We start from the raw sequence: 19,151 nt of genomic DNA, 5'->3' as shown, positions 1-19,151 counted from the left end.
AGTTGGTTCGAATCCCACCATCAGCAACCATGAAGATGGTTTTCCATTCTCACACTAGGCAAATGCTGGGACTGTACCTTAATTTAGGCCACGTCCACTACCTTCCCAATCCTAGCCCGTTACCGTCCTTTCGTCGCCGAAAACCATCGATGTGTCAGTGAGACGCTAAACAAGCAGCAAAAAATGTATATTATCGTATATATTAATGCTTCAACACCAATTTCTGAGTACTCTTGCTGGGATGTATTATTACTGGTCAAAAAAGTAAGCTCCACGAAAAGGAATGTCACGTCCTACTGCTTCGATTTACACGTAAAAATGTACGTTCTCTGGCTTAATGATTAGTAGTGAAGAAATACTCTGAACTTGCTTTCGCTTTATCCTCTTATTTGTGGTGTTGTTGATGATGTAGACAATTTCTTTCTTTCTCCTCCAGGGTTGGTTTTACCCTCGGTCTCAGCGACGGTTCCCACCACGGCCTCGCCTGTTATGCTGAACAGTGGCGTATTGGGGGGATGGGAAGATTGGAAGGGATAGACAAGGAAGAGGGAAGGAAGCGGCCGTGGCCTTAAGTTAAGTACCATCCCGGCATTTGCCTGGAGGAGAAGTGGGAAACCACGGAAAACCACTTCCAGGATGGCTGAGGAGGGAATCGAACCCAACTCTACTCATTTGTCCTCCCGAGGCTGAGTTGACCCCGTTCCAGCCCTCATACCACTTTTCAAATTTCGTGGCAGAGCAAGGAATCGAACCCGGGTCTCCGGGTGTGGCAGCTAATCACACTAACCACTACACCACAGAGGCGGACAATGATGATAATAATAATTATTAATTAATTAATTAATTAAATTATTATTATTACTATTATTATTATTATTATTATTATTATTATTATTATTATTATTATTATTATTTACTCCTGTTTTGATATTCTATCTGAATCTCGAAGTCTCGTTTTTGTTTCATTTTGCTAGCGGTTTAACGTCGCAACGGCGACGCAACTATGGGAAAGTTGCACCCTGGTGTGAATATAGGAAACAATGGAAAACCATCTTCAGGGCTGCCGACGGTGGGATTCGAATCCTCTATCTCCCGAGTGCAAGCTCAAAGCTGCATGACCCTAACCGAAAGACTAACTCGCTCGGTCTCGAAAAATTAATTATATGACCACATTTAGCTGAGATTAAATAAAAGTCAAATAAAATCGTCCTTCAATAAAAATGTGTGCCATCCTTGATGACAAGGCTGGCAACCTGTTGCCATGACGACGGCCGTGGCGCGACCAATGAGGAAGCCAGGCCCCTCCGCTCGTCTGTCCACGAGCAGTTGACTCTACACCGCATAGAGTACACTGACTGCGTTACACGTACATTCATTCACACATCATGTTCCGCTGTAGCACGGTGGGTCTTCTCTTCGTGGCGGTGACAGCCGCTAGTTTGAACGTAAGCAGAGAGCGCTGCCTCTCCGACCGCCTCGCCGTTTACCACCTTGAGGTTCACACCCACTGGACACGAGAGCTCTTCCCCAAGCAGTTTCCGGAGTGGCGCCCTCCCGCGCAGTGGTCCAAACTTGTCGGTAAGCCTCAGCTTCTTTTTAATTGGTACCGGTAGCGCTTTCTTCGCACATTAATTCGAATCTCGATGGTGTATGCTCTTCCACTCCCCGCCGTGACTGTGCCTTATTTCATGTGCCTTTCCAAATTCCAGGCCTAAATAATAACAGTTGTGATAGGAAGGCGTGTCACGAGATTGGTACCAAGGTGCCCATAATTAGAATTCCGGGCAATGCATGTGGTATTTTCGAAACTAAAAGTCATGTCCAAGTGGTTTATGTTCTACATAAAATTGTAATATAGTGGCCTATGACATAAGAACTATTGTCTCGCAAAATTTCAAGCATGCTGATAGTTTCCACAGCATGGGGCCGATGACCTTAACTGTTAGGCCCCTTTAAACAACAAGCATCATGATCATCAACATCATCATATTTTCCACTATGACACAGGTTGTCAGACAGTTATCAACTACGCGGGACTAATGACTAAAAATGACCCAAGACGCTAAATTGAAGAAACAACAACAACGAGTAATACAAATATGATTCTAGATTAGCTCCATACAAACGTGTTGTTATTCTTCTGTTACGGTTGAATATTACTGACAGCTATCTGGGTGGTTCATGTAAAATAGACACACACTCAAGTTTTCTTAGAGTGTATCTTGAAGAACCCTTGAAAATACGATAGAACATGGGAAGCAATGTTTAATATTTTTATAAATGGACCACTATGTCTTTATAATGAGGTATAAATTAATGTACTTTCATGTCTGTAAGTGGAATATTGATCAAAAGTTGATATATATTTGCAGCGCATTTTTAACGTTGTGAATGAACGTACGGGTGTTGATCTCAAAAATCGTAAACTGTACCTATTCAAATTCTGTAAAATAGAGGTAACACTTCACTAGGCCGAATTTTCTTTACAGTGCCTTTCCAAAGCCTTCAGGTCCAGATCGATAGAAAATGTAATTACAGTTCTTTACCCATTACACTTTATTTGTAGTTATGCAATAACTATTTTCTCAGCAGTAGGTTCTTGTCTAATTTGTACTCCAACGTGAGATTCTCGTGGAGAGGAACGAATGACAAAACGGAATATACAGTGGGTGAAATGGATCCCTCGGAAGTGTTCACGGGACGCACTTCGAAAACACTAAAAGAGAGCACTAGCCGTCTTCTTATCCTCATGGATACAGCGACTAGCCAATCCCTCTTTGGCAGTTCCGCGACTCGTCCCTGACTGAAGGAACAAATCAGGGGCGTAACCAAGGGGGGTTACTGGGGGTTAGGACCTCCCCCTACCCCATGGAAATTTTACAAAAAGAAAATAAACGGAAACTGATAATAAACAGTATACTAAATAAACATTCAGAGACATAATTGTAGAACCAACAGATCTGTTGAATATATTTTGTGAGAAGCATCGAATATTGGATTTTTTATTGTAAACTGAATACACCATTCGCTGTAAAACTGTTGACATTGATAGTATTGTTCTGGTTCTGTATTTTAATCTAAGATTTTGTAGCGTACTGCAATCTGAATATCAACATAATTCACTTGTATCAGTGTCCTTGTAATGACAAATATTGCATGCGCGCACCACACACGCACAAGTACCTTCACTCTGTTCTGTCATCAGTTTGTAAGTATACCCCCCTCCACCATCGGCCGATTCTGGCTACGCTACTGAACAAATATTACAATGACCTCACTTGTTCCACCTTATTGTATAGGCCTATTAATTCATACCGATCTTTTTCACATTATCTCATAAGAACAGCAAAACCATCACCGTACTGGTCATCTTGGAAGAGTGGAAGGTAAATACATCCAATATCGTAACTCGGCACTGGATACAGTGGTTACCTTGCCTTTGCCCTCACGAATTAACCTGGTACTAATTTCCAGTGTAGGCTGAGTGAACGCCAGGGCCATGCCCGTCTTCAAAGTGCAAGTCATGTATCTAACTTATTTTTAACTTCATAACGGGAAATCAAACCAGGTCCTTTTAGATTAACAGAGCACGCCTTTACCATCTATACTAGACAGTCTCCCAAATGATCTCAAACAAAAAGTAATAGATCAGAACATAGCAATAATTACAATAATACTTTCCGAAAATGTAACTAAGTATTGTAGCTTACTACATATCAGATATTAAAATTATTAATTTATAAAGACTGTCCGTAAGTGTTTTCAGTTAATTTCTTTCAAATTAATCAAGGTACATTTTCTCCTGCATTGCTGATTCGAATTGAATTAAATGTGTTATGATCATCCATTAATATCATTTATTTTAAATTTCGCTTATCAAAAATTCTACTTGTTACTTTTTCTTGGTGGCTCCAGTATGTTTTCATCTGTGTCTTTGCACAGGCCTAGAACTTAGAACTATACTGTATGTAGCTAGCTGCCACTGAAGTCCAAGTCTCATTTATGGCTGTGACATTGTGGAAGCTGATGGGTTATGGTGGTGCTGAGTAATGACTAATGACATTCGGAGCTTGATTAGTGCGTCTGAGTGTTATGAACGGTGTTACTCATAAGGTCAGCGTTCTATAGTAACATTTTTCTGGTTCAGTGAGTAAAGCAACTGCAAACCACCTCACTCTTCATCTTGCCTGGTGCACATCATTTTGACGCCACCATCGATTCTTTCCGGTTTTCATATAAACACACCGAGCTCGATAGCTGCAGTCGCTTAAGTGCGGCCAGTATCCAGTAATCGGGAGATCGTGGGTTCGAGCCCCACTGTCGGCAGCCCTGAAGATGGTTTTCCGTGGTTTCCCATTTTCACACCAGTCAAATGCCGGGGCTGTACCTTAATTAAGGCCACGGCCGCTTCCTTCCACTTCCTAGGCCTTTCCCATCCCATCGTCGCCATAAGACATATCTGTGTCGGTGCGACGTAAAGCAAATAGCATATAATCACACAACATTCGGTGGTGCTCTTTGATATTCAATCATCAATCAACCATCATTGATCTGATATAGAGCTGTCGTCCAGGTGCCAAATTCCCTATTAGTGGCTTCCCTAGCCTTTTCTTAAATATTTTCAAAGAACTTTCAATGTTAATGAAAATTTCCCTTAATAAATTATTCCATTCCTTAATTCCTCTTCCTATAAACGAATATTTGCCCCAATTTGTCCCCTTGAATTCCAAGTGTAACTTCATATTATTATCTTTCCCGCCTTTGAAAGCCCTGCTCAAACTTATTCGCCATTTCTCCACTGACAGCTTGGAACATTCCGCTTAGCCGAACAGCTCGTCTCCTTACTCCCAAGTCTTTCCAGCCTAAAGTTTGCAACATTTTCTTAACACTACTCTTTTGTCGGAAAACACTCAGAGGAAATCCTGCTGCATTCCTTTGAACCGTTTCCAGTTCTCGTATCAAGTATTCTTGAAGTGGGTGGATACTACTCACTAGAACCATACTCCAACCAGGATCCAACCAGCATCAGGGCTAATTACCTAACAAACAAAACTTCAGATTTATTAAGGAATAAAATTAATTCTCCTGTTCCTCACACGAAAATTTAAACATTGAGCAAAACATTCATGAAATCTTAAATACTGGTACTGTTTGTTCAAATGTATTTAAAAAAATCATCAAATACAATACAGTTTTGGACCAGGTTTGAACAGTAATTTTAGAATAAGTGTACCTTCAATAACTGACGATCGGATTCATTAAGATATATTACAAAATTTAATTATTATCTAACCCACTATTCCTTAAAGCTAACAATGTTACGTTAATCTCCCGTTAAAATAGAACACGTTCTTCAAGAGGTGTTACATCTTGTATGGTATTATCATGAAAAGGCTATCACAATCAGGTCAATGCCACCTTAATTTGACCATTTCCATCAAGCCTGAAAATTTGGCTAAATGGTCCGCATAATGACCTTCGGTTCAAAGGGTCCCGGGTTCGACTCCCGGGCCAGGGATTTTACCCGCGTTTGGTTCACCCTTTTAGATTAGGAGCTGTGTGTTTTTTCTTAGCCTTAGTACACACCTTCATTCTTATACAGTATATCACACTCCCAGCCACCACAGGAACACACAATAGTGAATACATCCTTCGTATAGGGCATCCTTCCAGCCGTAAAACTTGGCTTATTCCATACTTAGTGCTAACCACAAGTAATTGAGAAAAGACCAGGAAAGAAGGCGCAACTTCAAATCTCTAATTATTGATGCTATTGATTACGATTGTAATAACAGCAAACGGTGATGGCTAGAGAAATTGTTGGTTATGTACTACATCCATACGGCATTTTAAAAGGTGTATACAGGACCGTCCCTTCGATTTACGGGGCCTGGACTACCGGGCGAGTTGGTCGTGCGGCTAGAGGCGCGCAGCTGTGAGCTTGCATCCGGGCGATAGTGGGTTCGAATCCCACTGTCGGCAGCGCTGAAGATGGTTTCCCGTGGTTTCTCATTTTCACACCAAGCAAATGCTGGGGCTGTACCTTAATTACGGCCACGGCCGCTTCCTTCCAACTCCTAGGCTTTTCCTATCCCATCGTCGCCATAAGACCTATCTATGTCGGTGCAACGTAAAGCAGCTAGCAAAAAAAAACGGCGCCTGGAGAGAAAGTAAATTGCGGGACGAAAGTTGTAGGTGGAAATTCAATATTCAGAACAAATAACTTACTTCGCGCCAACTTTGAATTTTCATACCTGTGATTAAAATATCTCACTAAATATTTAAAGCAATAAGAAGTTTTATTATTATTATTATTATTATTATTATTATTATTATTATTATTATTATTATTATTATACAATACAGTACTTTGTATGGGTTAAACGCCATTTATGACCTATCAAATGTAATCAAATCCATTCTAATTACAACAAAATATAATGAATTTAGGACACCCAGGTTTAGAGTTTAATAATTTACAAGTTCATAACTGTTCCACGTGAATTTTACAACAAAGTTGTGCCATGCTAAAGCGTACTTCAGATATCCACCCCAGTTTATCTTAAATATAGCTATTGTTGATGTAATGGGCGCAATTCTTGTCATCAGGGTTATAAAAATGTCTTACAAAATGATGGTTTATTATCGCCTCTAAATGTTTTGAATCCCTAAAATTTCAGCAAAATATAGCAGATATCTTAAATTCAGTAGGTCAAATGGACTACATCGCTATTGACCTAACCGAGGTTTTTGATGGGGTAGATCATGGGAGTCTGCGGTGTAGTGGGTAGCGTTATTAGCTGCCACCCCCAGAGGCCCGGCTCTGCCACAAAATTTGAACCGTGGTACGAGGACTGGAACGGGATCCACTCAGCCTCGGGAAGTCAATTAATGAGAGGATTGTTCGATTCCCACCTCAGCCATTCTCGAAGTGGTTTTCCGTGGGTTTCCCACCTCTCCTCCAGGCAAATGCCGCGATGGTACCTAACTAAGGCCACGACCGCTTCCTTCCCTCTTCCTTGTTTATCGTTTCCAATCTCCCCCCCCCCCCCCCTCCAACCACCAAAAGGCCGCTGTTCAGCATAGCAGGCCTGAGCGAGGTAATGGTCCCCCTTCCCAGTTGTATCCCCGACCCATTGTCTCACGCTCCAGGACACTGGCCTTGAGGCGGTAGAGATGGTATACCTCGGTGAGTCAGAGGGAAAAATCAACCCTGGAGGGTAAACAGATTAAGAATGTAAGAAAGAATATAATGAGAGACTACTGACGAAAACGAGGCCTGCTGGACTAGACAAAGATGTGATTGACTGGGAGGCTAAATTTCTCGAAAACACATCTCAGAGAATTAGAGTAGGTAAATCTGATCCTGTAATTATGAAGATGGGGGTTCCACAAGGTAGCATCATTGGATATTTATGGTTCGTTATATACAAATGATATGCGTAATGAACTGGAATCACATATACTTTTTTCGGATGAAGTTATACCGACTAGATTAATAAATGAGATACAGGATTGTGAGCGAATGCAAAGAGACTTCGGAAAATGTTGTGAGATGGACAACAGACAGCGATACGCTGGTAAACAAGGTGAAAAGTCGGGTTATAAGTTACACCTAGGGGAAAAATCCTCTGAGTTTTCATGATAGTGCTGATGGAGTAGAAGTACTATGAAATCTTAAGAACCAGTACTGTTTGTTCAGATTTATTGAAAACATCATAAACAATACAGTTTTGAACCAGTCTGAACAGTAATTTTAAAATAAATACACCTTTAATTACTGATGATCGTATTAATTAAGATATCTTAGCAAATTCAGTTATTAAAATTGATCCACTTTCCCTTAAAGCTAGCAATGATATATGGGAAAGATCTTCCTAGGGTTAATCACATTAACGGAATTGTAAATAAATGTTACAGATCTCTTCATAATAGTTATGAGGGTGTTTATGGATTGTAGTAAGGATGTGAAGGAGAGGGTGTATAAATCATTGATAAGACCTCAATTAGAATATGATTCTAGTGTATGAGACACTTACCAGTATTACTTGATTCGAGAACTGGAAATAATCCAGTGGTGAGCAGCACGATTTCTTCTGAGTGATTTCCGACAAACGAGTATTGTCACGAAAAAAATGTTTAGGCTGGGAAGAGTTGAGAGTAAGGAGACAAACTGCTCGAATAAGCGGCGTATTCCTATCTGTCAGCGGAGAGATGGCATGAAATGCCATTAATACACGAATAGCTAAGCCTGAATGGAGTTTTTAAAAACAGTAAAGATTATAATAAGAAGTTAAAGTTGGAATTCAAGAGGACAAATTGGGGCAAATAGTTGTTTAGGGGAAGAAGAATTAGGGATTGAAATAATTTACCAAGGAAGATGTTCGATAAATTTCCAACTTCTTTGAAATCATTTAAGAAAATTCTATATAATTAACTTATAAGAAATCTGCCACGTGGGTGACAGCCATAAATGAATCGGTTACACTTAAAACCCCGTAAGTCACATTTTTTTGATAATTTCGATTTATGTGACAAAATGAATGTTGAAGGGTAGATACATCATTTTGTGTCGAACTCCCGTAAGTCTGCTGTATGCTGTAGTGTATACAATGGCCGGGAAGGCATCGTCAATATTTGGTTTCGTTTTAAAACTCCATAAGTCACCGACTCGCGGGGTAACAGTGTTTTACCGCTGGAGTGTGCTGTCAGCAGCAGCTGTTGGTAACACGAATTTCACGAATCGCGGGGAGCACATTATTTTGCAGAAGCGTTTCCGATTGTTTTGCACGCATTTCTCTTTCAGACTATAATAATGTTAGTAGCAAAAAAAAAGAATTAGAAATACGCATTTATATACAGTAAGTGTAACAAAATATAAACAGTAAGAGTGAAAAAACTTCATATGTAGAACAGGCAGTAAATGAAATCAAAGAGGAATTTGGGAAGGGAATCACAACCCAAGGAGAGACAATATTTTTTTTTATTGGCTTTACGTCGCACCGACACAGATAGGTCGTATGGCGACGATGGGATAGGAAAGGGCTAGGACTGGGAATGAAGCGGCCATGGCCTTAATTAAGGTGCCCGGTATGAAATGGGAAAACACGGAAAACCATCTTCAGGGCTGCCGGCAGTGGGGTTCGAACTCACTATCTCCCGAATACTGGATACTGGCCTCACTTAAACGACTGCGGCTATGGAGCTCGGTGAGAGGAAATCAAAACCCTGAGATTTACTGATGATATTGTTATTTTATCTGAGACTGCAGAAGATCTGGAGAAATTGCAGAATGGTATGGGTAGAGTCCTGGGTAAAGAGTACAAGATGAAAATAAATAAGTCCAAAACAAGAGTAATGGAGCGTAGTCGTACGAAGTCAGGTGATGCAGGTAATATTAGATTAGGAAATAATGTCTTAAAGGAAGTAGATGAATTTTGTGTTACTTCAGTGGCGAAGCGTGCTAGTATCCACTGTTACCACTGGTAACAGTTTAAAAATATAAAAATCGAATATTCTTTAATATTATATTTAATATTTTTGTTTCCTCGCCCGGACGTGTCACGAGAACTCTATTGCAGCAGTTTGCCACCGTCAAAGCTGAGCGAGAGGCTGTTACAACTCCATGCAGTGGTTACGCTTTGAATCTCTTCTAACAGCTACGCGAGTATTACTGCGCCTGCACCAAGCAAGGCCCAATTCCACTCGACACTGAGATGTATCCTACTACGTTCTCCGGCCGTGTTACCACAGTGGAAATTGGAAACAAAAGCTTATAACGTAGGAGCTGAGCTGTTCTGTCCGTTCTTTTCGCCGCACTCAACAGTGCATTGTTACATTATTGTGTTATTGTTTTATATTATAATACGATGTGACTTCTCTTGTTACAGTGTGAATTTATATTTAATTTATGTTATATAAGGATAGCCTATAGGACTGCACAACGTATTAAACATTACAATGACTGCTGTCGTTTCCACCTCGAAAATAAGTGAGTTGGTGAGCCCAGAATGTTCATCTATAATAGAAAGCTTAATGAACACGCCATTTGCGTTAAGAACTTTTGAAGAAAAGAAAAGCATAATTGAAAAAGGTAGACCCACGCCTTCTCTTAAAAATTTAGTCAAAGAATCGAAGAGAACAGTACGATATTTTCATGACTCGTGGTACATATGTCTGGACTGGTTATGTGGTTGTGCAAAAACGAATAATCTGTACTGTTGGCCATGTATTCTATTTTCTTCAGAAAATAATGCTTGGAATAAAGACGGTGTGGACAATTTAGATAGTTTCAGAGTTTTAAAGAGACGCCATGACGTGTCTCAAGCACACATCAACGCTGTTGCACATATGATTCAGTTCGGAAGGCCCAGATTAGAGTTCTGTTTGAGTACAGCTTACAGAAAGAAAATTGACGAAAATAATGAGCTAGTAAAATATAACAGATATATTGTCAGCACTTTAATAGCTACTGCGTGTTTTTTCCAAAGCAAGGATTACTTTTCAGGGGTCATCGAGAAACTGAAGAATCTGAACTGAAGAATCTGATAACAGAGGTAATTACAGGGAGTTACTAGCGTTAATTGCTAAGAAAGATGGCTTATTTCGGCACCATTTAGAAACATCTACAGTTTTCTCAGGACTTTCATCTGATACACAAAATGATATTATTGAAGCCATAGCTGCTTTTATGACCAGCGAAATTAAGGATGAGGTTAAGGAAGCAAACTTTACTTCCGTTATTTTGGAAGAAGATACGGACTTTTCTAACAGAACATAACTCTCGACGATATTTAGATATGTTAGTCCCAAAGGCGAAATTCAAGAGAGATTTTTGAGATTCAGTGATGTAAGCGGTGACCGTTCTGCTGTTTCTCTCTCTAAACATCTCTTTGGAGTGTTAAAAGAATTTCAGCGTGGTGAAAAGTTTGAAGCAGAAACATTTGATGGCGCAGCAGTGATCGGAGGACAGCACAGTGCGTTGGAGAAGTTAGTCAGGGATAAATATGACCAGACTATATTTGTTCACTGGTTTGATCATAGGATCAAGGAATGCAAAGTATTTTTTCAGACCTTGTTCGGGTTACCAGGGTTTTTTTTCATCAACCCCTAAAAGGGCCGCAGTTCTTGACAAAGTAATACAGAGACGATTACCAAAGTAGCGCCTACCCTATGGATACATGCTGGTAGGCTGGTTGAAGTTGTGTCCTCTGTCTATACAGATCTCCGTGAATTCTTCTGAGAAATGAAAGATAACGCAGACGAATGGGACGGTGGAAGAAGAATTAAAGCTAAGGGTTACTATGTTACCCTGCAAGACTTTGATTTCTATTTCCTCTTAAATTTATTTGCTGAAGTGCTCCCTCAGATTGATCTTCTGCATCAGATCCTTGAGAAGCAAATATGTGATATTGCCTTCTGCCCCAAAGAGATCCAGCAGTTTAAAACGTTTTCTCCAGACAACCAGAAATAATATTGAAACTATGTGGTCAAAATTGCAAGACAATGAAAGAAGGCAAGATTACCCTCAAAAGCGCCAGAGAATTGATTTTATAGGAACCAAGAAAACATCGTACCTCCGATTGTATTTGAAAATAATTGAAATCATATCCGTGCTACTATCAGACAGATTTTCTGATATTAACAAGATGGAGTTCCTTCAGTTAATTGTTATTGACCAGTTTAAGAATTTCGCGAAGAAGTTCCCGAACAGTGCCTATCAGTCGTTAGTGAAGACCTATGGACGAAATTTCCACTGCATGAAACTTAAATTGAACTGTCTGTCCTCTACACGAAGCCGGACCTTGTAAAAAAAATGCGTATGACCTCTACCAATATTTGAACACCAGTGGTTTTAAAAAGCATATCCAGAAGCAACGAAATTGATTGACCTTATTCTCACCATCCCAGCAACAACCACTTCCGCTGAAACAGCTCCTCGGTCTCAAAAACGGATATACACCTTCCAAAGAAATTCACAAGTACAGGACAGTCTCTCCGCACTTTGATTGCGATTGAGAAGAAATTTCTGAGTGACTTAATGAAGAGGCCTAATTTATACGATGCCGTGATAGACATATTAGATGCCACAACATGCCGCCGCATTGACCTGAAGTACAAATAGGAAATACTGAGGTAAGCGTTCAAGCTCCGTTAGAAATCAATTTTAAACTTTATGTTTGAGTGCTATACGTTTTGCATGATGTGAACTATTTTCAATTAGTGCATGACCGAGACTGCTAGTTTCTATGATGTTGATCCTCATTAGTGTTCAATATATTATGTTCCATTTCATCATTTTCAAATGATGTTATCGTATACAAAAATAATATAAATTATCAATTATTTCATTTTTATGAAATGACATCTGTACTGCTCATAAAAATGCTGCGGTGCGAGCGACAATATACTCTCAGAAGGAGAGTGGTAACACTTTTCAAAACGTCACGCGTTGCCACTGTGTTACTTGGGTAATAAAATAATTAACGATGGAAGAAGTAAGGAGGACATAAAATGCAGACTAGCACAAGGAAGGAAGGTCTTTCTTAAGAAAAGAAATTTTGCTCACTTCGAACACTGATATAGAGATTAGTATAGCTTTTATATATAATCCACCTTTGAGCTCCCCATTTGCGCAGGATGAATTTTTTTGAGAATTTAGCGACAGAAATTAGACGAATGAGAAGTACGTATGATCAGGCAAGCATTATTATTATGGGCGATCTTAATGCGAGGATAGGGGACAAGAAGCCAGTTTACAGTCAACTTGAGCACGGGGTATTAGTAGTTAATAGCAATAGCCAGGATAAAGAATGTAACAGAAATGGGGAAAAACTACTAGAATTATGCGCGGTAGAGGAGCTTTATATATTGAATTGGTGGTGGTTTGGAGATGAGAGTGGATATAGAGATTAGAAAGATATTTTTTGAAGACTTTCGTCCGGAGCGTGGCATTGTATGGAAGTGAAACATGGACGATAAGCAGCTCAGAAAGAAGAGAATAGAAGCTTTTGAAATTTGGTGTTACAGAAGTATGCTGAAGGTGAGATGAATAGATCGAATCACAAATGAAGAGATACAATCGAGATGGTGAGAGATCTATTTGGCTAAATTTGATCACAAGAAGAGATAGAATTATACTATAGGACACATCTTAAGATACCCACGACTTGTACACTTGGTTTTTGAGGGAAGTGTGGGAGGTAAGAACGGTAGGGGTAAAAAAACCAAACCCCATGTCACTACAGCCCTTGCAGGGCCTTGGCCTACCAAGCGACCGCTGCTCAGCCCTAAGGCCTGCAGATTGCGAGGTGTCGTGTGGTCAGAACGACGAATCCTCTCGGCCGTTATTCTTGGCTTTCGAAACCGGGGCCGCTACCTCACCGTCAGATAGCTCCTCAATTCTAATCACGTAGGCTGAGTGGACCTCGAACCAGCCCTCAGGTCCAGGTAAAAATCCCTGACCTGGCCGGGAATCGAACCCGGGGCCTCCGGGTAAGAGGCAAGCACGCTACCCCTACACCAGGGGGTCGGCAACGGTAGGAGTAGACCAAGGTATATATGACAAGCAGATTAGAGCAGTTGTAGGATGTAGCATTTGAGTAGAAATTAAAAGATTAGCTCAGGATAGGGTGGAATGGAGGGCTGCATCAAACCAGTCTATGGACTGATGACTCAAACACATTTAGGGTACAATGACAAAGAAATATATCCACGAAATATTAATGTACCTTGCAGGTAGTTTGATATTTAACCTAATATTACCGGGCGAGTTGGCCGTGCTTTTAGGAGCGCGCAGCAGTGAGCTTCCATCCGGCAGATAGTGGGTTCGAGCACCACTGTCAGCAGCATTGAAGATGGTGGTTTTCCGTGGTTTCCCATTTTCACACCACGCAAATGGTGGGGCTGTACCTTAATTAAGGCCATGGCCGCTTCCTTCCAACTCCTAGACCTTTCCTATCCCATCGTCACCATAAGACCTATCTGTGTGGGTGCGACGTAAAGCCACTAGCAATAAAAGACCCATCTGTATCGGTGCGACATAAAGCAAGTTGAGACAAAACTAATATTTGCTACTAATGACACACACGGTAATTGAAAATAACTTCTACAACCGTTCTAATTTGTCTTCTGGAATACTGTTTATGAGTAGAGCACCGCTTCATTTAAGAAGCATGTTCCATGTATCACTATGTATTAAAATGTTTATAATATGATTTATTATCTTGTACAATTTAGGCGGAATGTGTTGGTACTGTAAATGTTTATAGCTTTCTGAGCATGAATAAAGCAGGTATACATATCAGTAAAACATATGAGTATGAATTTTGATTTTTTAGTTCTTTAAATGTTGTTCATTTTGTTTTAAAATCCCGTAAGTCACAGGGTTTTAAACTGATCTACAGGCAAAGTTAAAAAGAATAACACATCATATCCTACTTCCACGATGTATTTCCATAAATATTAATCCTCAGAGGCAAAAAAGTTTACAAATAGTTTCTGGGTTATTCACCAGTCAGTTTTTTCTGATTTCCTACAAGTTTACGTTTCGTGACTTACAGGGTTTTAAAAATTACCCTAAAATGCAGATCACTGGTGATTGATTGATTGATTGATTGATTGATTGATTGATTGATTGATTGATTGATTGATTGATTGATTGATTGATTGATTGATTGATTGATTGATTGATTGATTGATTCCTGTGGCAACCCACAGGACAGCCCAGGTGTGTGTGTGTGTGTGTGTGTGTGTGTGTGTGTGTGTGTGATCCATCAATCACTGCTGAACTGCATTTAGGGCAGTCGTCAAGGTGGCAGATTCCTTATCTGTTGTTTTAGTAGCAATTTCTTAAATGATAGCAAGGAAAGAGGAAAATTATTGAACATCTCCCTTAGTAAGATATTCCAATCCCTAACTCCCATTCCTATAAACGAATATTTGCCCCAATTTGTCCTCTTGAATTCCAACTTTATCTTCATATTGTGATCTTTCCTACTTTTAAAGCCACCACTCAAACTTATTCGTCTACTGATGTCATTACATGCCATCTCTCAACTGACAGCTCGGAACATACCACTTACTCGAGCAGCTCGTCTCCTTTCTCCCAAGTCTTGTCAGCCTAAACCTTGCAACATTTTTGAAACGCTACTCTTTTGTCGGAAATCACCCCGAACAAATAGAGCTGTGTTTCTTCGGATTTTTCCACTTCTTGAATCAAGTAATCCCGGTGAGGGTCCCATACACTGGCACCATACTCTAGTTGGGGTCTTACCAGAGACTTACATGCCCTCTCCTTTACATCCTTACTACAACCCCTAAATACCCTCATAACCATGTGCAGAGTTCAGTACCCTTTATTTACAATCACATTTATGTGATTACCCCAATGAAGATCTATCCTTATATTAACACCCAGATACTTACAATGATCCCCAAAAGGAACCTTCACCCCATCAACGCAGTAATTAAAACTGAGAGGACTTTTCCTATTTGTGAAACTCACAACCTGACTTTTAACCCCGTTTATCATCACACCATTGCCTACTGTCCATCTCACAACATCATCGAAGTCATTTTGCAGTTGCTCACAATCTTGTAACTTATTTATGACTCTGTACACAATAACATCATCTGCAAATAGCCTTATTTATGATTCCACTTCTTTACACGTATCATTGATATATATGTATAAGAAAACATACAGGTCCAATATTACTGCCTCGAGGAATTCCCCTCTTAATTATTACAGGGACAGATAAAGCTTCGCCTACTCTAATTCTCTGAGATCTATTTTCTAGAAATATAGCCACCCATTCAGTCACCCTTTTGTTAAGTCCAATTGCACTCATTTTTGCCAGTAGTCTCGCATGATCTACACTATCAAATGCCTTAGAGAGGTCAATCGCGATATAGTCCATTCGACCTACTGAATCCAGGATATCCGCTATATCTTGCTGGAATCCTACAAGTTTAGCTTCAATAGAATAACCTTTCCTAAACTCAAACAGCCTTCTATCAAACCAGTTATTAATTTCGCAAACATGTCTAATATAATCAGAAAGAATATTTTCCCAAAGCTCACATGCAATGCATGTTAAACTGACTGGCCTACAATTTTCAGCTTTATGTCTTTTTATCACCCATGTAACTGTTCGACCCTAAACTTCTCACTAGAGGAGACGAAAGTTAATACCTTGGGACACATGAATATCAAATAAACTATATGTGGCTTGCCCGCAAATTGCCACGCAAATAGAAACAATTAACATTCCATGGTTTCCCATTTCTCTATGTGATGTATGGGCGCCAGCGTTACAGTTTTAAACAAAACTGTAAAGCAAAATTTATATTTACTAGCATAGAGACGTATACTTAAATCACAGGGGTAGGATTTTAAATAATTAACCATTAAGTATCGTTTGAGAAAGAAAATTAACGCAATATAAAATATTTATTATACAAAAAATGAGATGAATCGGAAAAGTTCCTTAAAGCGTGGAGGGATTTAGAATTTACGTTACTCAAATTACTATTGCTTACTTTATCTCATTGAAGCTCACCAATTGCAGTTTCCGTTGAAGTCATCTGGTTTCCGTGGTTACTCGTTCTCTTCTTCTCGATGTAGAATTGGCTCCATGGACATCCTTCCTTCTCTGATGTGGTACGGGCTATCTGGACTAGCACTCCCTAATTGCCTAGTCTTTAAATTAGACATTGGCCCTATACTTGTAAAAACTGATCAGCGTTGATCGTATGAGGAGAAAATTCAGAGATATGAATTTTTCCATGTTAGTAGAAATCTCAATCCAACTGAGCTATACTATTTATACGGTACAGACTTGTACCAAATTCCATGGACTTGAACTAAACATAGTTCTTCGTCAGAAGATTTACTGAATATAACACAAGCCGTAAGCTTGTTTCGTCTCACGCAGATCCGATAACATTACCGCCGCTGAGTAAAGTGTTGAAGCGACAACACACTGTACAAAAATAACTATGTCTCGGAGAGACCACACACTGTCTCAAAATCAATAACGTCGTTCAAAGTAGATGTTCACAGTAGAAATTGCGATGTGAGTCCGTATCCGAGACTCCGTGAATCGAGGAATGCTCCGCGCTACATAATATATCACCGGGCTCTCCCCACTCTCGATAATAGCTCAATATCAATTCTCTATATAACGAAGCATCTGATTCGTAGATCGCATTATCATCTCCCTCTTCTTTCTTTTGACAAGACCAGTAGGCGTGGCGATGATGTAGTCTGCTAACCTAGCCTTGCACGCAGGTCGCTGTATAGTGCCTTGGCTCATGAGTTTAACCCAATGACTCATGTAATTTTCCCCCGCTATAAGAATAACCTTTTCCGTATACACAAATATGAGATGAAATGACAACAACTATGTCTCAACATATTGACCATTTTTACAGTACATAATGAATTCCTATCCTACCTAATATAATAATTTAAATAATAAATGATGGTATAACTATATAATATGATTCCTTGTTTACAAATGATTGACGTAGAATAAATATGTTATTACGAATAATTGCCGATGGCGGATAAACTTGGTATCAAATGATATCGCGTAAAATGATAGTATATTAAATTAGTCTAGCTGGAGAAGCCTGGACGGTTACACCCATTCCTTTATACACAGAGGCTACTACAACAACTCTCCATTCATTTGGTATAGTTCTTTCATGCAGACAATAATCAAATAAGTACTTCAGATATGGTACTATATCCCAACCCATTGTCTTTAGTATATCACCCGAAACCTTATCAATTCCAGCTGCTTTTCGAGTTTTCAATTTTCGTATCTTGAAGTAAATGCCATTGTTGTCATAGGTAAATTTTAATACTTCTTTAGTATTAATCACCTCCTCTATCTGGGCATTATCCTTGTAACCAACAATCTTTACATACTGCTGACTGAATACTTCTGCCTTTTGAAGATCCTCGCATACACACTCCCCTTGTTCATTAATGATTCCTGGAATGTCCTCCTTGGAACCTGTTCCTGCCTTAAAGTATCTATACATACTCTTCCATTTTTCACTAAAATTTGTATGACCGCCAATTATGCTTGCCATCATGTTATCCTTAGCTGACTTCTTTGCTGAATTCAATTTCCTAGTAAGTTCCTTCAATTTCTCCTTACTTCCACAGCCATTTCTAACTATTTCTTTCCAACCTGCACCTCCTTCTTAGTCTCTTTACTTCTCTGTTATAATATAGTGGATATTTACCATTCCTTACCACCTTTAAAGGTACAAACCTGTTTTCATATTCCTCAACAATTGCTTTAAACCCATCCCAGAGTCTGTTTACACTTTTTTTTATCGATTTCCACGGAGCATAGTTACTTCTTGAAAACTCCCTCATGCCTGTTTTATCAGACATACGGTACTGCCTAATAGTCCTAATTTTAATACCTTCCTTTCTTTCACATTTATTGTTAACTACCACAAAAACAGCTTCGTGATTACTAATACCATCTATTACTTAGGTTTCTCTTAAGAGCTCATCTGGTTTTATCAGCACCACATCCAGAATATTCTTCCCTCTAGTTGGTTCCATCATTTTCTGAATCAGATGCCCTTCCCATATTAACTTATTTGCCATTTGTTGGTCATGGTTCTGTCATTCGTATTACCTTCCCAATTGTCATTTGATAAATTGAGATCACCTGCTACAATCACGTTCCTTTCCTTATCGTTTCCCACATAGCTGATTATCTTATCAGAAAATCCTACCTACAACAACTAGTGTTCTGGGTACTGCCACTAGAATCTAAGCATGATAAATGTAGTCTCTAATGACTACTAAGACAAGGCGGTAGGATCAGTAGGCGGTTAGACTTGAACTAGCAGATCAGAATTATGGCATCCACTGACCCAGCAAGTCTGATACCATTTTCTCATCTGATCAAAAAATACATTTTGACATTCGTGTTCTGGGAGTAGAAATGAGAACCGAATGGTTATTACTTACAGAATAATAAGGAAATTTATCGGTATACATTTGATAAAAGAAATTACCTTAAGACCTAAAGGAATGCTTTGAAAATCATTGCTGCTTAGCATTCAATTCCCGTTCACCTTACATAGAATACATGACGATAGACCAACTTATTTGT

At 39.5% G+C, this 19,151-nt stretch overlaps 1 protein-coding gene across 1 annotated transcript in view; it reads left to right on the top strand.

Moving 5' to 3' along the window:
* The first annotated feature begins 1,385 nt into the window (after positions 1 to 1,385).
* Positions 1,386 to 19,151, top strand: part of LOC136863584 (spondin-2) — a 278,873-nt gene continuing 261,107 nt past the window's right edge. The window contains exon 1 of the mRNA XM_067139964.2: positions 1,386 to 1,578. Within this exon, the coding sequence (XP_066996065.1) occupies positions 1,386 to 1,578 (193 nt within the window). The remainder of the gene's footprint in view (positions 1,579 to 19,151) is intronic.

The sequence above is a fragment of the Anabrus simplex genome, chromosome 2 (assembly GCF_040414725.1).
Source record: "Anabrus simplex isolate iqAnaSimp1 chromosome 2, ASM4041472v1, whole genome shotgun sequence".
Taxonomy (NCBI): Eukaryota; Metazoa; Arthropoda; class Insecta; order Orthoptera; family Tettigoniidae; genus Anabrus; species Anabrus simplex.
This window is presented reverse-complemented; position numbering and strand designations above follow the sequence as displayed.